The sequence below is a fragment of the Cyphomyrmex costatus genome, unplaced genomic scaffold, assembly GCF_001594065.2.
Source record: "Cyphomyrmex costatus isolate MS0001 unplaced genomic scaffold, Ccosl1.0 scaffold193, whole genome shotgun sequence".
NCBI classification, from domain to species: Eukaryota; Metazoa; Arthropoda; class Insecta; order Hymenoptera; family Formicidae; genus Cyphomyrmex; species Cyphomyrmex costatus.
Genome location: NW_017275965.1, coordinates 1058597 through 1079813, shown reverse-complemented (window position 1 = coordinate 1079813; position 21217 = coordinate 1058597). Strand labels below are relative to the sequence as shown.

Below are 21217 nucleotides of genomic sequence, written 5' to 3'. Positions count from 1 at the left end.
CCTCCCCCCCCCTCCCCTTCGCCGCGCCGGTCGGACCTCTCCGCACACACACCGCGTCGCGTCGGATACCTGGCCGCGCGCGCGGTGGCATGCGCTGCTGAATCACTTTCACTTATGCCGTGCGCTGTGTTGGTTATACTCCGCGCTCGCACGCTCGCGCGCGTCTCGCTCGCTCTACCCGCGTCGTTGATCCTCTCTCTCTCTCTCTCTCTCACTCTCGTTTCCTCCTTCTCGTCACTCGCTCCTCTCGGCGTCTCGCTGCCCGTCGGTAAAGGGACACGCGCGCCTTCTCTCCTCTATACCCACCGAAACGTCGAAGGAGCCTGACAGTAGTGCGCGCCTCGGCACCGTTCTCCGTGGCACAGTTTCGCGTTCAATTTTCCGACCGTCCGTGTACTCGCCGTTGTATATACTTGTCATCATCGTCTTCGTCCTCCCCGTTCGGCTAAACGGCGCGTCATTCTCGGGGTGTCGTCGCGTCAATGAACGTGTCGCTGTACAGTTTTCGGAAAAGTGCGCCCGCTGACAAGTAACGTGTAATATAATCGCGGTCGCCGCTCACGTTATCGTGAGACCGAGAGTGATCGCGCGGCGTGAGAATCTGACAACAGCAACTACCAGCGATCGTCATCAATCCGGTATACCCGGACGACGCGTCTCACAGGGGAACCACGTATTATAGATCCCCTCGTCGTGGATCGTCCTCATCGTCGTCGTCGTCGTCGTTGACGACGTCGTTACCACCGCGCGCTCGCGGCGATACGTCACGTATGCCGTGTCTCGTAAAGGCGGCCTCCCCGGCGGTCTCTACCTACCTACCTACCTACTCCATGTGTCGACGGTAGGGCAGCGGAGGGGAGGGGGCGGGCCCTTCGGGAAAGCAACGAGCCGAGAGGACAACTAGTCGTACGCAGATAGGCGAGCTGTCAAGTCACGTTGATCGGCTCCGATTCTAGAGTCGCTCGCTCGCTCGCTCGCCGGTACGTTAGTCATCCGAATTATAGTGCGTGTGTTCGCGCCTCTCTTCCTCCGTTCGCGATAATACATTCGCGATTACGTCGCACGTAACGACCCGCCGTGTTTGTTGACAGTCGTGCACTGGTATCTCTCGTATATATATATACCTATATACCGTGGCGGCGGCGGACTCCTCGTGTCATCGCAACCGCGTGTGTGCCCGTCCCATCTGCCGTCATCATCCGTGGTGCACGCCGGACGTACGTTACGCGGATGGACGTATTCGTCAGCGTACTGCGCGAGTCTCGTCATTCGCATCGTGCTCGGCGATAAGTTGGATTACAGTGCGGACAGGAGAGGAAACGACTGCTTGAAAAAAAAAAAGAGGGGGGGGAGCACCTTGGTGCGTTTGCCGCGCTCGGCTGGAGAGCCGATTGCCGTTTCGACAGTGTGGCGAATGTTCGCGCGGATACGCTCGACGATTATTATCATGCCTCGGACGTAGTCCCGTCGACGACTCCGACTGCTGACAGCTCTGTGTATCCACCGCGTATAACGTTTCGTTGGTGCGCGATGATGGTTTACCTCGGTAAACTTGTGTAATCATCCGCGGGGTGTATTGGTGTGTGCGTGCGTGCGTGCGTGCGTGCGTGCGTGTGGGTGTGCGTGTGTGTGCGAAAGAGAGAGAGAGAGAGAAAGAGAGAGAGAGAGCGAGAGAAAGAGAGCGCGATCGATATTATTATTCGTGCCACAGGGAATCGAAGTCGAGTGTGTGTTCCCTCGTTCCGTACTCCACGCGGAGAAGGACTCTCCTCCGCGCTACGACGAATTGTGCCGGCGTCTTCTTCGTTGACGTCAACGTGCTCAGCGCGGGTGCTCCAGGTTACTTTTAACGCGAAACGTTAACGCCAATAACGCAACCGCCGAAAGGATCGGGAGCGATGTCCCGACCAACTGAACCGAACAGATAGACCCAAATCTATATCCAAGTTTGTCGTACACCCTTGACATCCCGAAGAAATCAGCCCGAGTAGCGTGTACACACAGCGTGTACACACAGCGCAGGGTGATAACACTCGCGCAACGTGCTCAGAAATTCGCTGAGAAAGACAGTCCAGGAAGAGAAGAGAAACGTTAAAAGAGAGAGAGAGAGAGAGAGAAAAAAGGAGATCGAGGAAAGACGAACGAATCGAAACAATCGTCGCGTCGGCTGCATCTGAGAGGGTGGGTGGGGAGGGGTCGAGGGGGGTGCTTAAACAGCCCCGTTTCATATATGTGCCGATACGTGGGCACGTCCGTCCGTCGTGCGGTGTTTCTCGCGTATGGGTGATATGTTATTGGAGATGGAGCAGCATTCGGGCCTGATATCCCTGAGCATGTCGCCGTTCCACCTGAGTCCGCAGGGCAGCCCGCAAGCCGCCGGGCAGCAGCCCCCGCAGCAACAGCCGCAGCCGCATTACGGCTCGTCGGCTTACAGTAGTTGCGCGCAGAGCTCGCCATCGCCTATGTGCCATCAGCCGCAGTCCCAATCGCAGCAGCAGCAGCAACAACAACAACAAATGTCTGTTCACAATCAGGCGGCACAGTCGCAGGGTATGTCCAGTTTCGAGGCCGCCTTCTTCGACTCCGCTCCCCTCGAGGATCTTCGGTGTCCCATGTGCGGTCACAAGAACATATCCAACTATCAGCTCGGCCTGCAAGGTCTGCTCACGTGTGAGAACTGCAAGAATTTCTTCAAGCGCAACGGCTCGCCGTGCAGCAACAAAAAGGTCTACACGTGTCTTTTCCCTCAAACGGCGAGTAGCGGCGGCGGCGGTGGTGGCAACGGCGGTGGCGGCAATAGTGGTAACGGGGGTAGTGGCGGCGGCGGCGGCGGTGGTGGTGGCGGCGGCGGTGGTAACTGCGGCGCGTCTTCGGCGCTCGAGATCTGCGCCAACAAGAAGGTGTATACGTGTCTGTTCCCGCCAACAGGAGCCGGAAGCGGTAACGGAGCCTGCGGCGGCACATCCACCAGTCTAGAAGGTAACGGCGGCGGAGGCGGTTACACCGGCAGCGGTGGCGGCGGCGGCGGGAACGGCGGCGCCGGTGGCAACGGCAGCGGCACTGCCGGAGCTGGTGGTCCAGGCGCGGCTAACGCCACGGTCAGCGGCGGACCGGCGACTGTCGCGGGAAGTGGCAACGTCGCCGCCGGTGCGGTCCCGACCGGCGGCGGTACCCTGTGCCACCCTGGACTGGGCCAGGTCGGCGTCGTCACCGGCTCGATACCCTGCCCGTCCGATTTCCCGGACACCAAGGATATCATCATCGAGGAGCTGTGCCCCGTGTGCGGCGACAAGGTGTCCGGTTATCACTACGGTTTACTCACGTGTGAGTCCTGTAAAGGATTCTTCAAGCGCACCGTCCAGAATAAGAAGGTCTACACGTGCGTCGCTGAGAGGTCCTGTCACATCGACAAGACGCAGCGGAAACGGTGTCCCTACTGCCGCTTTCAGAAGTGCCTCGAAGTCGGCATGAAGCTCGAAGGTGAGTCCTTTTCTACTTATCGAACGATTATTACGGATTATATGCGAACGGTCGAGTAACGAAATCGTATTCCAAGGTGATTTTCCTTCTGACGTTCTCTACCACGTGGACAAAAATATTTTCTTTGCATTCGCTGTTTGTTTGGCGTATATATCTATTTTTCAATATGTAAATATGCGGACTGATAAAAAGGTCATTTTCAGTGTAAACTAAAAAAAAATTCCATACTAAAAATACGTGACGATTATATAGTAATGAAATTACTATGACAGAAAGAAACAACAGCGATAAAAATCATTTTGTGTTTGCTCGATGCCATCCACAATACATAATTTGAGAAATGTCTCCGATAATTATGTACTGTGGTGTCACATTGAAAAACGACCTCAGCGAAAGAAAAGATATATTTTTTTTCAAGTTGCGACATATGTTTGTGGTGGAGAGATTTTGTTTTTTAATAGTAAAAGATGTGTTGAACAAAGGAAAGATTCGAGTCCAATAACGAACATTTAAAAATGCATTAACGTAATGTGTTTATTCCCGAAAAAGTATAATAATACAAATGTTTCTATTTACCGAACCTTCGTCGGTCAAAAATAAAGAATTATAACACTGCGTGTAAAATAAACAATAAAAACGAGAAAGTCAATAAAAAGGAAAACGGAGAAGGATGTAACGTAAGATTGTACCGCGTAATAACGAGAAAGAGTAAAAATACATCTTTGTCTCTTATTGGATAAATAAACAGCGGAAAGTGACTAATTATAGCGAGGCAAAATATTGGTATAATAACGACACATATTTAGATGTACATACGCAAAAAGTTGTCTGAAAATTGAACCAATTAATTGAATGACACGAGAAATGAATATAGATTTGTAACTCATTATGTAGATAATATCTCGCGAGAGGATTTTATCGACGGGTATCTGTAATATAAGCATTGTTTTACGTGCATACGCACAGCCAGAAAAAAACTTATTGAATCCGATTAGATACACTCAGTGCACACTGGTGAATATTAAAACCGTCGCGTACACACAAATTGATGTAAAGACGATGTCTAACATAAATCTAGAAACCGATTAAAATCGTGAAATTCTCAATACATTTTTTACACCGTCGAGAGTAAAATATATGTGTTTTACAATTCAATATTTACATTTGCACTTTACTTTTACACTTATATTGAATTAGTGTACATTAGTTTTAATTTTTCCAAATTTTATGTGTTTATACAATATAAAAGAGTGTACTGCAAAAAAAAAAATACGATAGAATTAATTCCGATCAATAAATTGTATGAAGAAGATTATCGTCTGAATCGCGATATTTGATAACAGTGTAACATTAATGTGCCTTACATATAACTGATAACGGTTTAATAATACGCGCAACAAAATGCACATCGATAAACGTTACTGAACCGTGCCTCTTACAAGTTCTCGTCAAATCCGAAAGTCTCATTCTGAAAAAAAACGTTGATGTGCATCTTTATGCACGTACTCGTATATCAAACCTGCACTTGTCGTTCTCAGCAGCACACGAATAGCGAATTTGTCATCACCGGACACATAAAAGTTTCTTTCATTGTTATAAAAGGAATCTATGAATATATCTAATTCCGCGCGAGTACGTAATCGCACGTAACGTATATCTCGCACACCGTGCGCGTCACATCATTTTAATAAATTCCCATTTTACTTTCACCAGACGAAAGCGATGTTTTTCCGCCAATAACGGTTCGGTGTCACCGGCGTTATTATCATGTTTTATGTTATCTTCTGTCGAATATCTCCGCGCGCGCGCTCGTGCCACTAACCGCACGTCAAAAGCCGTTTACGCGCGTGTTCGATTATCGTCGTCGTCGTCGTCGTCGTCCGGACTCGGTTCTCATCAGCGCGACGCTCGGGCGTTTTCGCACCACGCTCGTACGAACTTAACCTTATTACACACCGTGGAAGCGATTAACCAAGTCACACCGCGTGCTCCCTTTCGCCGTTTTAAAGCTCGGGAATGCGCGCTCGACGAAGCGATGGCCATCCATTCTACCTCTTATAGCCGCGAATCGATCGCGCGATATTCGAGTTGGAACGGAGAAGCGGTCGTTACTACACGCTGGACAAACGAAATTACGTCACGGTACAGCACTAGCAGCAACACAATTACGCGCCATTATCTACGTGCTTACGTTCGACCCCGTTAAAACTCTTGTGTCAACAATTTGTTTCTAATTAGCTGGCTTTGTGAGCTTCGATAGCGTCTATATATAGGCGAGATATACCGAAAAAAATATTAAATTTTAATAGCTACTTGTTTAAGTACTTCCAAGTAAATATTTATATTTAATAGGTGCTTGTTTAAGTACTTCCTAGTAAATATTTACTGAATATAAACGTATATATATTTATTTGTTACAGAAGCTATTGATTTGATTTAACCATCTTTTTTAAAGCAAATATTAATTTACTGTATGTTTACGTTCACTTAGTACTATTCGAAGAAATATATGTATCAAAACGTAGTATCTTTTTCTTCAGTGTGCATGTAATAATTTTTCCCACTCAAAGAAATATTTTTCTCTTCGTTATTAAATTATAGTAACATCTGATACGAATTACTCGACAATTTCATTATTTCTAATCTTATACCTTAATTCAAGATTAATTTATTAATACGGAATCACAGTTATGTGGATACATACACGCGCGCACATACGATGCGCGCAATACGTGTAATGAAATTAAATTGAATCGAGTTATAAACAGGCTAGTCCGATCGATGCTCCAATTTCGGCGCTTTCCGCCGCTCGCGATTGCGCATTCGTCAAGACGTGGAATCGAGACAAGACGAGAAATGCCGAGAAGTAGAGTTTGGTCGTAGCATCTAATGCAATCCGAGTAAGTGGGTCTAGGCCCTCAAGGCCCAACGATTAAGCGAATCTCGAAACAGCGTCTGTTGCAATTGCCGTGTCTTTGCACACCGTTTTCCACGGCGCGTTCCTACGACGGTAAACGGGGGAGATTGCTTAACGCGGAAAGTTTCCAGAGTGCTTGCGAGTGTTTACGAAAGGAAGTGGGGTTTCTTTTACCGATCTACGTTGCGTCTCTCACCGGTTTACAAAAGAAAAAGAAAACAAATTTCGCGCGAAGAGTGCGCGTAAAATGCGCCCGCCGAGAAATAAGGTATGAAACAATGAGTTACTTAAGGACAGCGAGGTCTAAAACATCAATCTCTATATGAAAGGTAATTAAGCCGAATTTATGTAGAACAAAAAAGAAAGCGAGGGAGGAGGGGAAGAGGAATAGCAGGAGAAATATATCATTGATGTCCGCTTTTATTTAATGTTTAATTTCGGGTTCAATTTTGACTTTTCTTTTTTTTCTCTAGTTATAAGAACTAGAAGAAGATGGATGAAGAGTAAGTTGAATTGAAATTAATTAAAATTAATCAACGTTAATATAAAATACGGACGTAAGTGATAATATTTGTTTATAATCACGACTGCCATTTCGTCACTGTAAAATGTAAGGAGCACAGAGTAACGGTTATTGTCTGCGACTTTTCCTTCTGCCGTTTTGTCGCCAGCTATGACGTTTCCGACATTTCACTTTCTCGTTGTTCGCCTCGGCGTTAACGAATTATTCCTACTCATCACCGAAAGCGGCGTTGTTTAACGCCGTTCGATTAATCATCGCGATTTTGAATAACGCACGAGCGCTTTCTCGAATAATTTTACAATGAAATCGTGGCTCGGTTTGTCCACCGATTTGTCCGTCGCCTTATACGAAAGAAAAAAAATGTCACGAGGCGCGAAAAGAGCTGGCGAGCAGCACACGTGTGGTAATCGCGCGATAACACCTGTCAAAGATTCGTGGCAAACTCGCCGGTTTCAACGACGCGTGAATATAAGGCTCGTTCGAGCTTCGTGAGCGATTTAAAAATTATTTCACTAGCAATAAAGCTAGACGAGGTGTTTGTATAGTGATTTCCGGGGCTCGTTAAAAGAAATATTCATTTATCCTAATAATTTATGCTGTATCTATTTATTTTAATTGATTATTAATAATTTATTTGGTATTATCGAAAATTAATTAGCTCGATAACGTATGACCTCAACATTTTTTCCAAGTTAACTTATATCTCGATAAAAAAGATCCAGTAATAAACATTTTTCAGCGCGTTAATATAAATTTGCAGTCCTTATTGTTAGTCGTTAAATAATAAAAAGTCAAACGCCTCCTATTTTGCATTATTCAGCATAGAATAAATTAAAATGGTCCGTAATTAAGAATGTTTTGAATTTTAATGGAAATCATATTTAATTGTTATTATTGTGACGCATTTACGATTGGTGATACTTTCGCAGGTTTTTCTTGCGAAAATTCTTATATATAAATGTAGCAAGAGGATGAAATTCCTTGCTCCCGGTATTATTCAACGTGTCGCGAAACATAGCGCGATTTTGCGCAATTTACAAGCAGCGCCGTATGTATGTGCAATAAAATATCAGCGCTCAGGTTTCAGTTTCGCAGGTGCGAACAATTTGCCCGACGATTAAATAAATGAGCTTACCTATTTTTATATCGATGACAATGTCGCTTAATTTTTTTATCGGATAATTTTATATAGATATCCGCGTGCGAATTCTCCGTTTTGCGTCTGAGAAAACACAAGCTTTATTCAAATCCTTTTTGAGTCGACGAATAATCTTTGCCGATTACACGAAGAAAAATATCCGGAGGATATACATTACGATATTTATTATGATTGTATAATGCTTCGTGTTTCGATGAAACCGACATTGAATGTACTAAACCGGTGAAATATATCCCAGCATTTGTATACGTATGTATGCACAACTAATATTGTGATAAGACTTAGCTTAACGCGGCAAAACGGTCGTACATTCTTCTTATCAAAATTACGTTCAAATAGCGACGAGGTGAAGAAAAAGTTTCGCTTTCGACAGTACGACTTATGCGAAATGCGTTGTTTTACATTAATGTTAGATGTACATTTTGCGCGAGAGGAAGCATCAAATCCGTGAAGCATTAAATTTTAGGAAAGTGAGATTTTGCAAATTTATCGAGAATAATATATTCAACGGAATGTCATCAATTATAATGATACAATACGATGTAAGATAATATCACGACAAAAATAATGCTGTATAGCAATAACATTATTGTAAATTCGCTCCCATGTTTTTTTCACGTTTGATCAATTACTCTAAAGAACGTGGCGCGTTTCTCTTTCTCTCTCTTTCATAGTGAATTTCACCGACCGTTTCTGCCAACGATACGTTTAGCATTACAATTTATCGTCACTATTTCCTCATTATCGGAGTAATTTCGATGTAATGACTCATTTAAAACGATAATAACTAATAAATATCTATATGAATGTACGTCGATATATGCCGGAAGAGAAGTATGCGTAGTCAAGTGTATATGCACGTCGAAAAATAACGTCGTTTTTATCGAAGGGAGTCTTAAAATGGGATAGTATTTCACGACCGTCGTTTGCAGCCGCAGGAACGCCTTCCGCAGGTAGCCGTTACGACGTGTCCAACACGTTCGAGCGAAGCTCGTTAATCCTTTAGCAACGTAATAAGCATATATGTATATATGCGTTCGGAGTAAATTTATCCTGGATCGGTAGATGATGAAGAAACTGTAATTTCCGTCCAGCGAAAAGAATCTTCTTCCGTCTCGAATCTCACGTCAGCCACTCGTCGTCGAGTTCATCTCTTGCGACAAATATTGCGAGGAGCTGTTGCGTTATCTACACACCGCGCTAGAATGAGAGCCCCTCGAGAGCACGAATGTAGACTCTCTTTGTTTACGATTGGCTGTCGCGTGTAAAGGGAACCCCCATCGTAGCCGCGGCAACTACGAGTGCACGTGCATGTCGCGACGTGGCCGGGAACATGTTGCGATTTCGCTCGGTGGCAACAATTTTATTCCCCGGTTCGTACTAACGTGTCTATATATAGAAGACGAGGAGGTCGAAACTTCCTTAGGCTCGACGCGTGTCCATGGGAACTTTTTAACCTTGCGCCGACTACTCTCAATACAAAAAGGAATTTTAATGTATGGAAGTATTGAGAAAGACGTTTGATCAGATTTCGAATTTGAATACAATAATGCCCATTTCCACCAATGCAGATTAACTTTAATCTCGGTTTAACTTATTGTTCAACTTTTTCTCATTTTTAGAACTAGAAAAAGATGAAGAACAAATTGAACCGAGATTAAAGTTAATCTGCATTGGTAGAAATAGGCATAAGTTTTCTTTCCTTCTCAATTTCGAGAAACGTCATTATATTTTACACGCTTTAATTGTTACATACAGTTCGTATTTTATACTTTGCTTCGACTTTTCTCAACCGTTCTATTACATTGCATTCACAAAAACATACATAGACACATATATATGTATATTCATATACAGGGTGAGTAAAAAGTGAAATATCTCGAAAACAAAGCATTTTTGGGAAAAATGATTCCGACGAAAGTTGTAGGGTTTAAAAAGATGTATTTACTGATCACATCTGGGTGGCGTTGCTAAGGTCACATCGATTTTTTTAAATGGAAACTCCCATTTTTCATTGCGTATTCTTGTAGCTTAGCTTGAGAACTTTCTTCGAAACATTGTAATAAAATAGTTTTTTATTAGATACTTTTCGTATTATGAAGGTTACAGTATCATATTACATATCCGATCGACGGCTAAAATCTCTGTGTTGTTCATAATCAAGGCTATTGTTCCTCTTGTTTTTATTTTTACGTAAAAATGAATTTTTAGCATAATAGAAAATACGAGGAACCTCCAATGCCCTTGATCTTAATAAATATTATTTAAGTCATGATCCTGAACAACATTCAAGAAGTTTTAGCCATCGATCGGACATCTTGGATAATGCTAACGCCAATAATACTGTAACTTTCAAGCCCCAGAACTCGAAAAGTACTTAATGAAGATGAACTCTATTACTGTATTTTGAGAAGCTTTTGACATCAGCTGTTAGATTCTAGAATCTAAAATAGAGCGTAGTTTAAAAAAAATCGATGTGACCTTGACCTGACCTTGACGAAGTCACCCAAGGTTTAATAGATGAGATCAATAAATAGATCTTTGTAAACCCTACAACTTTTGTCTGAAATATTTTCCTAAAAAATGTATTGTTTTCAAGATATTTTACCGATCCGGCACCTTTTACTCATCCTATACATGTATACATATATATATATGTGTGTATTGTGTGTATATGTGTGATGTGTAAATGTACACGAGTATTTATGAATTCGTAAAGTCTAAATGCTTGTACGGATAGCTCCTACGGATCTGAATCGAAAGTGTTACAATTGAAAGTATTTACAATGTTTGTAAAGATGCTCGCAACGCGCTATCTCCTAACTTTTAATGAAACAGCAAGTTCTTTTTAGAACAAATTTCAATTTTGAAATTGAAATTGCACTGAGAAAAAGGTACTTAAAAATTTATTTGTCAGAAATAAATTTTACTGAAATACATCTTTATTTAAATACGTAAAATAAAATTTTATTCCTAGCAAGTAAACCATCTATTTTATTTTTTTTTCATAATTAATGAAATATCTTTCACAGAAATGTATAAAATTTTTTTTTAACTAATAAATATCGAAGAAAACGTCGTAAGATTCTTTCACAATTTATTTCGATATTTTTCTTTCAGTAAAGTTTTCTAGAAAAGTTTTATAAAAATATTATAATTTATGTAAGCCATAATAAAAGATATAAAAATATTCGACAAAATCACCAGATTTTAGATGCAATATCTTTTTTGAGGACAATTTTGTTTTCAAATATAAGTTATCTAGAATTAACGCGAAATATAAAATTATTATCCTCTATTTTATAAATCCAGCAAGGTAAAGCATCAAAGATTTGTGCAAATATTCCGTCACACGAGACTCTATTTTTAAAGTGTTCTCAATATTTTTTGTAACGCATTGATGTACTCTTGTCAGAAATAAGTATATAACAATAGATAGAAGTTCATTCTTGGCATTAATGCGTCACACACTACGCGAAACTATTCTTTTTTGATATATTTATTTTTTAGAAAAAAGAAAACCTCATTCACGATTACAGACAAAAAGTAAATTTATTTTGCCTGCTTTCTTATTAGAATTTGAGCTCGCGCGGTCCGCATTGCGCAATGAAATTGTAGAAATTTGAGGTAGGATGCGCTTACGAGTCCACATAATGCCTACAGGTGAAAGCCTTTCGACCGAATTCGACGGTTTCTATTAGACCGAAATATATTTTCTCCAACGACGCGCGGAGAAATTAGAAATTATGAACGCTCTTTTAAAGAAAACGAAACGTTAGTGAATATTGAAAAAAAAATTTGTTCTAAGTTTTTTTTTCTGTCAAATCGACCCGGTAAAACAGGCGGATCATATGAAAGGTAAAAATGTGTCAGGATATGATAGATCGTGAAATCTACTTGATTGTGAAATAGGTATACCATTTCCGGATTGTAAATCTCTGGACCACCTATTCGAACGCTTTACTATTGAAACATGCTGTTACGTGAACAAGGACATCTTTTATTAGAATATCCTTTCTTTGATTATTTCAGACGTGAAAATTTGTTTCACTCATTGTCACATTTGTGCAGGTATATTCGGAAAAGATCTGGGTGGTTTGGAGGTATTTTTTTTTTTTTTTAAGCGAAGTTTTAAAGTTCAGTTAGTTCATGTTTCTCTTTTCCCACGTAGAGACAAAATTCCTGTTAAAATTTTACCTATTTATAGAATTTTTCATCTACCAATAAAATTGGGGTTCTAAAGCGCCCGGACAAAATTACCCACGCTCTGTTAATTTTTTTCGTCACGGAGGTATCGCGTCCCACGAATACCGCAGGCACTTTGAAAAGTACTTTTTTTTTTAAGCCGGTCTTAATGAATGTTAATAAGTACGGAGGGTTGAAGGAACGAGCTCGCGCGTCTTGTGCCTCGTCACTTCGTGCGTGCGCTCTATTCGTGGCGTGCGCGCGGAAAAGTGTTGTCGTTGTCGTCGTCGTCGCCGCTAATTTCGCATCAGATGCGAAATCTGCACATTAGGTGCACCGGCCTTTTATTTATAACCGCGCGGATCTCGCACCTCGCAACGGAACGATCGGTCGCGGCGGCGCACCGAAACCAGTTTGGTGAAATACAAAAACGGTTCTTTTTCATCACCGAACCGCGAGTATCTTCTACATTTCTGTGTGTTCAAGGCCGTACAACCATTCACGTTCAAGGTCGTCTCAACAACGACGCAATTGTACGAGAGTATTCCGCGATCGGTTACTTTTTCCAATTTGTCGAACGTGAGCTTCGCAACTCCTGGCCAGATCCAGCTTCTATACAGAAAGTCACTTTTGTTCTTTTCACTTGGATGATCTTATTTGATTCTTGTACATTGCATTCATATTTGATATATCTTTTATTGTCACTCGTGATGCTTGAATTATACATGACTATCGGAAATCTGAATTCTCAGAGAACAAAATTCCTCTGCCGAGATGTCCTGATTGAAGACAATTTTGGTGCATTCCGCATGGGGATGCAATGTTTTCAAATTAAATTATCCCTCTTTTATTGTATATTTTATATTTTCAGTTTTTTTTATCTTTCAGTAAGATACACAGTTGGAAAAAATGTGTCGAATTTAACATAAACTGCATGTCGCAAACGGTCCACCCAAATGTTTGGGTTAATTTAACACAAGATGTTAGAGGGTTACACAAATATTATGTAAGAGAATAAATACAAAAAAGATAATATCGATACAGTTAGTAAACGAACCGTGGGAAGCATTTTTTTTTTTCAAAAAGTAAACATTTATGATATGTTAAATTAACACGTATTTTATTCATTTATCTTAGATATTACGTTTAAAACTTTTTATATTTTTTTCTACTAAGAAACGTATCAATTTCACACAAAATCTTTAAACAACACAATCACATTATGTTAAATTAACACTCGAATATGTTAAAAAATTCAGCACAAACTGTTAACACAGACGTGAGTGTGGATCGCTTCCAACACAAATACACAATTTTTTTTACTGTGTAAGATGGAAATGTTATTTGAAATATGTCGCTACTGTACATTGTACTGTTCATAAATGTAGTTCTCAATCTATTATGTGCAGACAATAATCGAAAGATTAATTCTTTGAATGTCAAACATCGAGTGGAGAAACTTTTTAACGTCTATCCCTGCTCGACGTTCCTCGCCTTCATCTTGTTACTCAAACTTACTTGGACTGTTATCGCGTACGGAATATATTTGTAAAAAAAGACATCGAAATGATAACAAGAGCTAATATTCCTTTGTGTCTGTCACGTGCACGAAGCGGCGATCATTAAATGCGCGGGAAACGGAATAGATCTGATTAAACGTTGTATCACTCGCAAAATGGAGCGTAAGAACGCAATTTGATTTGGCGATTCGGATCGCAGTTCAGCAACGACGTCGATCATAGCTCAGCGAGAGTCATAGAGTAATGAAGGTGGCGCAATCCTTTCGCGTGCGACTAGGAACGGTAGGGAAAAAACTAGGACGCGAAGCGCGCGCCGAGCGCGTGCATCTCGTATATAATCGTATACATAAATATTAGATTTTTATAAAACAAAAAAAAAACGAAAAAAAAAAAAGTGGGTCAGATTTCGCAAATTGGCGTCTTTTGCGCGGGCACGAACAATTCGTACGACGACGAACTGACCGGTCGTTTCTGGTCACTCCTGGAGAAGAAATCGCGGCGCGGCGACGGCGGCGCAGGATAAACGGAAACCGTGCGCGGCATGCGCCGTCGTTTAGAAACTCACGAATTTCATAATTATTGTATTATGTTGCAAGACACACCACGGTGCTTGTGTACCCATTCGTCCGTCCATCTATCCGTCCGTCCGTTCGTCCGCCCGCTCGTTTGACTCCTACCTTCGCGCGGGCACGCTCGCGCTAAGCTGGGTGGGAGAGAAAGGTTAGGTTGAGAGGCGGGGGATTGTGTAATCCCCCTCGTTGAGCGTAGTCTCATCGTCTTCTTTTCTCCGAGGCTCTTACTTCTTTCTCGATTTGCGCGGGCGCGCTCATGCACGCGCGACCGCTGCGAATTCGCATGGAACGCACCCGGAGAGCGTGGCCCCCCCCCGGTCTCTCCCTCGGCCCCCGTACGTGTGTTACGTAAGTATTATTTCGTCGCGATAATAGCCAGTCGCGCTAGTGTAAGCGTGTCGTTAATTGAAATGCCTGATGACCGGGGAACAGGTGCGCGCATGCGTTATATCGCGCTCGCGTCGCGGCCGCGTTTCGAATTTCTGTTCGACTGCGCGCCGGAGTTCACTCGATTTCACGCCTCCGCATCACACTCTGAACTTTGCAGTACCTGATACTTTTTTCCAAGCGACAATACTGCATAAAAATATGTATATATGTACAGACGTTACAATCTAAATTCCGTTTAATAACCTTGTTTAGTCTCCTTTTGTCTTCTTGCTTTAAAGTTTTAGCGTACTTAATTGGACGCACTTATCGCGCACTGGTACACATTGAAGCCGTTGTAACACAAATTGATATAAAGATTCTTAAATATTTGTTTGAGTAGTACCAACTGAATATTTATTAACATAATATTAAATAATTATAAACACATTTACTAATATCATATAATATTATAATGTATGATCAGGAGACGCGGTAGTGTCTCCGGCCATGTTCAAAATATAATTATTATAATATAATTAATTAAATAATTATAAATGTAAACATATATTTATTTTGTACAAAAACCAATGATTTAAGAATTTTTTTTTTATGTAATAAATGCATATTCATCAATTTATGTACAATTCAAACAAATATTTGTTAATTTAAAATTTTGTAAATTGGTGGGTAAATGTAGAAAATTGTGTTTTTCGGTATACAGAAACGCGAATTAAACCGCAATTGTTTTTGATACATTTTATTATGCTGCACAATACGTATTTTGTAATTTAAAAAAGTTTACACTCTAATTTTATATTTAAATTGTATTGATGCACAACGACTTTAATACACACCAACGCGCATTAATACTGACCGAATTCGCTATTTATTAGCATAACAGTAAGGCCGTATCGTATTATTATATTCTTGCTGTTTGCAAGAAAAAAAATTGCTCATTTGACTAAATTAATTTAGGTTGCCTTTATTTCTTTCAGTGAACACTGAAAACAATTTTGGTCCAACGAATGATCGTTAGTTAATGTCCAATTAATTTATTAATACAATAATTGGATTCACCAATATAATTACATATTTATTCTTGCAATGAATTCTAGTAATAGTTTTATAATCTAAACCGCTCTATGAGAATTCATTGAACCAATTTTCATTAATTTAATGAATATTTTATTGTATTTACGTACAGTTTTGGTTCAGTGAAGAATGCATATATACGCATTTAAGTCAGACGTATTGTATTGGATTTTAAATGCATACATTTTTCAAAAAAATAAAGACGAACTAAATTAATTTATGAAAAATTGTTCATCGAATGAACAATTTTTTTCTCACACTTGGATCATCTCAATTTTTACACATCGTTGATTTCAATATCCCCTTGTGTTTTTCAATCATAAAATAAGTATATCTACAAACACATGCTCTGACATATAAGGATTCTTTTGCGCTATTATTGATTACTTCCGATAACGATATATAAAAGGATTCTTTAGATCTCAAAATATCGGTAAACGCATTTACTCACTCGCCCAATGCAAGCGGCTGCTTTCTTTGTTCGCATGACGAACAAAGTATTTCCGACGAATCTTCTCCTGATTCTTTTTTCACGTGCTTTTCGCAACGCTCGCATAGGATGACTTCGTTGATAGATCTGTTCTTTTTAGCTAAACTTCTTACACAGTTCATCTCTTTCCTCCTTTCCTTCCCATGTCCGAGAGAAAAAAGAAAGGATGAACCGCGCAAGAAGTTCAGCTAAAAAGAACAGGCATAATGTCGCGTCGTAGCCGAGTATGTCGCCGTGTCACTCGGGGGGATCCCGAGCCCGGCGATTGGCCCGACCGTGGGCGAGCGCAGTCACGTGGTACCTCGTTAATTTTTATGGGGAGAATCTGACGTCACGCCGGACCCGTGGACCAGATTCGCCGAGTGGGTTTCCCTTTCTTTTCGACGCGCGCGCGCGCGCGCGCTCGCGTGCGTTGTACCCTCTCATCCTGGGTTCGGCGTACTAAGACTGTTTATTAATGCGAACCTAGACGCAAACCGGATATAGATCGCATTCTTCGGGAGGTTCGAGCCACCGCGCACCGGCCGCACTCTCGAATCAAGTCGTTTGACGCAAACGACCTACGAATACTTGAATGGGCGACATAAATAGGTCCGCGATACTCTGTCACCGATGTTATCTGTTATGTGTACGTAAATAGAGCGAGAGATGAAGCCAATAGAGCGTATACCCGTAACAAGATATTGTTTTACTGTGCATTATTGCGCTCCAGTTTAAAAATCTATCCTGCCGTCGAGATACGTGGGTTCGATTATCCGCCATCTTTATATAAGAAAATCAAGATGTAGACATGGCCGACGAATTACTATTCTCAATTTTGGTAGGACTAAATTCTGCTTCTACAAAAATATAATTTTGTTTGTTACTTAATATGTTACTCTTTGAAATCAACTTTAAACATTTTTTATGTTTTTTTTTATAACAATAAAATAATAAAGTGATTTGCATTGTTTATTGCTTTTTACTTATATTATATTATATGATATCAATTTAATTTTTCTCTTTTCATGAATAAAGTTGAATCACAATTTCTACTAGAGACAATCAAGGGACGGTTTAAATTTTTTAGAGAATCCACATTCATGAATTTTTAGCACGCACGAGAGAGGAGATTCGACTAGCTGGCCAGTAATTCTGCGAAAATGGAACTTTTCCGGTAGGCGTGCGCTCTGAAGTTGCGTAATAAACGGACTGCGAGAATCGCGTGCGCCGTTTCTCTAATGATCGAGAATCAATAGAAATGCGTCTCTTCTTTGCGCATATTTATTAACTTTGCGTGACTGACGACTTAAGCTTCGTTTTTTTATTGTATTCGTAGTGTGCACCAATTTTAAATCGTGTCATTAAACTCAGACTTTTTTGTATTGTCGAACTTCTTCCCTTGTAAACAAAATTAATCTAAACGATTATACGTTGATAATTTTTTAATATAATCACGTAGAGATTATATTATATATTACACATACATACCACTCGTAGTTTTTTGTTGGATCTTCTTAAGTGTTAAACATTTGTAATTAAATACAATAAATACATGTTGTAGTATTGAATTAGTGTTCGATTTAATAGTTAACACGTGTAAAACTTTGATAAGGTGATTATCAACTATTTTTTGCGTAATAATATTTTTTTTATATCTTAAGAGGACTTAATAAGGAGCCGAAACATATAGTAGACCTATAATTGTCAATTGTATGATTATTGATTTTTTAAAATAGATATATTATATAATTTTTATTCTTCAACTTTTATGTACCTTATATTTATATATTTTTGTGTTTTAAATATTAAGAGTCCTATACTATCTCATTATTTTTTTTTTATAAAGTGAAAAACATTAGTATTATGATATTTAAGTACACTGAAAAAATTACATTAAATTTTAATGAATCATTTGTTTGTATAATGTCAATTAAATATTTACTACATAGAAAAATTTATTTATTTAATACGATATTAACTCAATTTAACTATAATTTCCTTTTATTTTATAAAAGAATAAATATCTACTTACTGCAAGTAAATGTTTAATTTTTGGCATTATTCAAATAAATACTTATTAAAATTTAGTATATTTTTTTAAATAGATATATAACAATCTGAATATTCAAAGTATTTTTACCGAGACCTTTACTTAAAGGCGTTAAAGAAATCGGGGAAAATATTGATTGTAATTTTGTCTCAATTACAATTAGTAATTTAAATATAAAATATCTTCAGAGTTTAGATTTAATGAGTGTGATCATTTTATTATCGTTTACATTAACTATCTCTATATTTATGGGGTAAATAAAAACGTACATAGATAAAATCTTATAAAATTTGCGGGATATTACTCATCGCTTATATTTTAAATGGATTCTCATAAACCCTTTCATCATTGATTTCACCGAACGAACTAATCATCTGATGTTACATGATTTAATGAAGGTCTGCGTGCTCTATGGTCATCTTGTAGGAGTTATAGTATGAATTAAGGCACAAATTTTGGGGCGAACGGTTTTCTTCTCGCTTCCCGGCCGTTGCGGGAAATTTATAACAGGCACGATAAATTCGGCACGTAAAAAGAAAAGACGAAACAGGGACGACAAGTCACGCACAAGCGTGCGAAACTTCCGGATTCGTGATATCCGAAATGCGATGCGGCGGAGAAACGCGGCATCGGTCGCGATGGCAATTCTCGCTCGCCTCCCCATGACCAGCAGTTGGAATGTAAATTCCATCAGTGTCACGGTTTGGCCATGCATATTTGCCGCGATCGCGACCGATCGAATCGCACCGCACATCTGTACGTTAGGGTCCGCCGCCCACGCGAATCGTTACCACCCACTCGGTGGCCACCGGGAATCGCCGTTGATTCCCGTACATTGTATCGCACTTTTAACCCTTCGAGCAGTGACGTAGTTTATGCAGAATAAAAAATTTCCTTGCACCAAAAGAAAATGCAAATTGGAATAATTGATATTTCATTTATTTCTCGTTCGTGATCGCACGAAGAAAATTTTCTGTGGAATGCACTCGTTAAAGAAGATTATAATTTTTAAATGCATTTGTTTGGTTTGTTTATCTCTCTTTTCCGTTTTGCGCCCGCATAATGCTTGCTGGTTTGCATATCTCTATTGCAACAAAGTGCACTTATTCAATTGATGCAATATATTTTTGATACTTTCTATTATAGCGATTCGTTCTGTAACTGATTGCTGTCTTGGATTATTATGTGGGAAGCATTCGGATTTGAATATTAAAATTCCTTCATTTTAATTAATAATAATTCATAAGTCTCTATGACCAGGATCTATTAATCTAAAATAACAGAAGTGACAAAATGGAATCTCCTAAAAATATCCCCTAAAACTGTCAAGCTCAATTTTACAAGATGATTGTGATTAGTAGCACTTTATTTTTTTGGTCCAAGATGAGGCAAAGAGAAATGCAATATTACTTTTGGGACACAATGGCTATCATGGCTGTCGTGTCTGAAAGTGAGAACGTTTCAGAAGGTTGAAAGGGAAACAAGAACGTTGCACGCACGTGCGCTAGCGTGATCCGCGTGCTAAGCCACGCGTGCGAGGCGCATTGCTTTGCCAATACGATCTGCGAATTGGGTTATTTCGAAAGTGTGTAAACATTCGAGCATAAACAGTATGGAGGAACATTGCAATATCAATAAGAATATAACAATCGCTAATGTTAATTTTGTGACGATTGCAATTTCGATAATTTTATTTCATTGTTATGATTTGTTAACGATTTGTAATAGCTTGTTTTATTAATTGTAAGTAATTGCTTCATTTTTGCCAACATGAGCTACTTAATCTCGTGTGTCGCACTACTCTACCTTTGCGAAATTAATAATGAAGCAATAATTAAGAGAATTTACTATATAATACAAAGAAATGTTAGTAATTTTCTTCTAAATGTGAGTTCAGATAAAATATATAGCCTTAAGAGTTTAATGAAATATATTATGACAGTAATTTCTATAAATGTAATGTGTATATATAAATTCTCTTATTAAAGTATGTTTTGAAATATTATTCTATACTATATTATATAACTTTTATTTGAAATATTTCAATTATAATATAATATATACACCTTTGAAGAGATAATAAAGTTTGATAATACTGGAGGAAAAGGTGCTAATATGGACTCTCATTTTGTGTTTTTTGTGGAACTTTATTTTTAATTGTTATATAGTATTTAAGTCTCTCTTAATAATATCGCAAACAATTTATATTTCAGTTTAATGTAAAATATACTCGAAATTAAAACAGTTTACGAGGGAGAAATTTTTTAAATGTGATAAAAGATTATGATGTGATAACCTGAATATGGAGTGCCCTTATATTTTTGCAGTACGTGGTTTTTTTTTTAGGTTTGTCACGATTTTCCATAAAGTCCAAGTTCGTAGTTTAAATTTATAAAAAATTTGATTATATTGAGATATTAAATTCAGAAGTTTTGTTTCATCAATATGTTTTCTATAACAATACTCTTGCGTTGTCCTCCTATGAATGTTTACTACGAGCACTTCTTCACTTCGCGGACAATTGTTTTACAACTTCAATCTCTATTTAAAAACAAATTAAAAATTTTCTTGAAAAGATGATGTTACTCAATTATAACAAAATTTTAATTAATCAGAGGCCTAAATTATTATCTTTTTCTCTAATGTATTTTTATGCAAGCCAGTTATATCTAAATCAACGTTACAATAAGAAATGTTTTAGACACATAAAATGGAACAAAAACATTAATCTTTATAGAGGACAAGCAGTTTACAAATCCGTAAGGGAACATTAGTGCCAGCCTCTCTCTTATTCGGCGAAAGAGGGCTAGCTTGAGAGGGTCGAAAGCGTAGATCCAGGCCTAGATCCGTGTCGCATCGAGTCCGCCATCGCTGCGGT

General features: G+C 39.4%; 1 protein-coding gene across 2 annotated transcripts in view; it reads left to right on the top strand.

Annotated features, from left to right (window-relative positions):
- ftz-f1 (ftz transcription factor 1) overlaps window positions 1-21217 on the top strand; it is a 96529-nt gene that overhangs the window by 67246 nt on the left and 8066 nt on the right. The window contains exon 2 of one of the 2 annotated variants that reach the window (XM_018538530.1): window positions 2929-3480. In XM_018538530.1, the coding sequence (XP_018394032.1) occupies window positions 2929-3480 (552 nt within the window). Of the gene's footprint in view, window positions 1-1668; window positions 3481-21217 lie in introns of those variants that run through there. The other variant, XM_018538529.1, reaches the window with a different exon arrangement.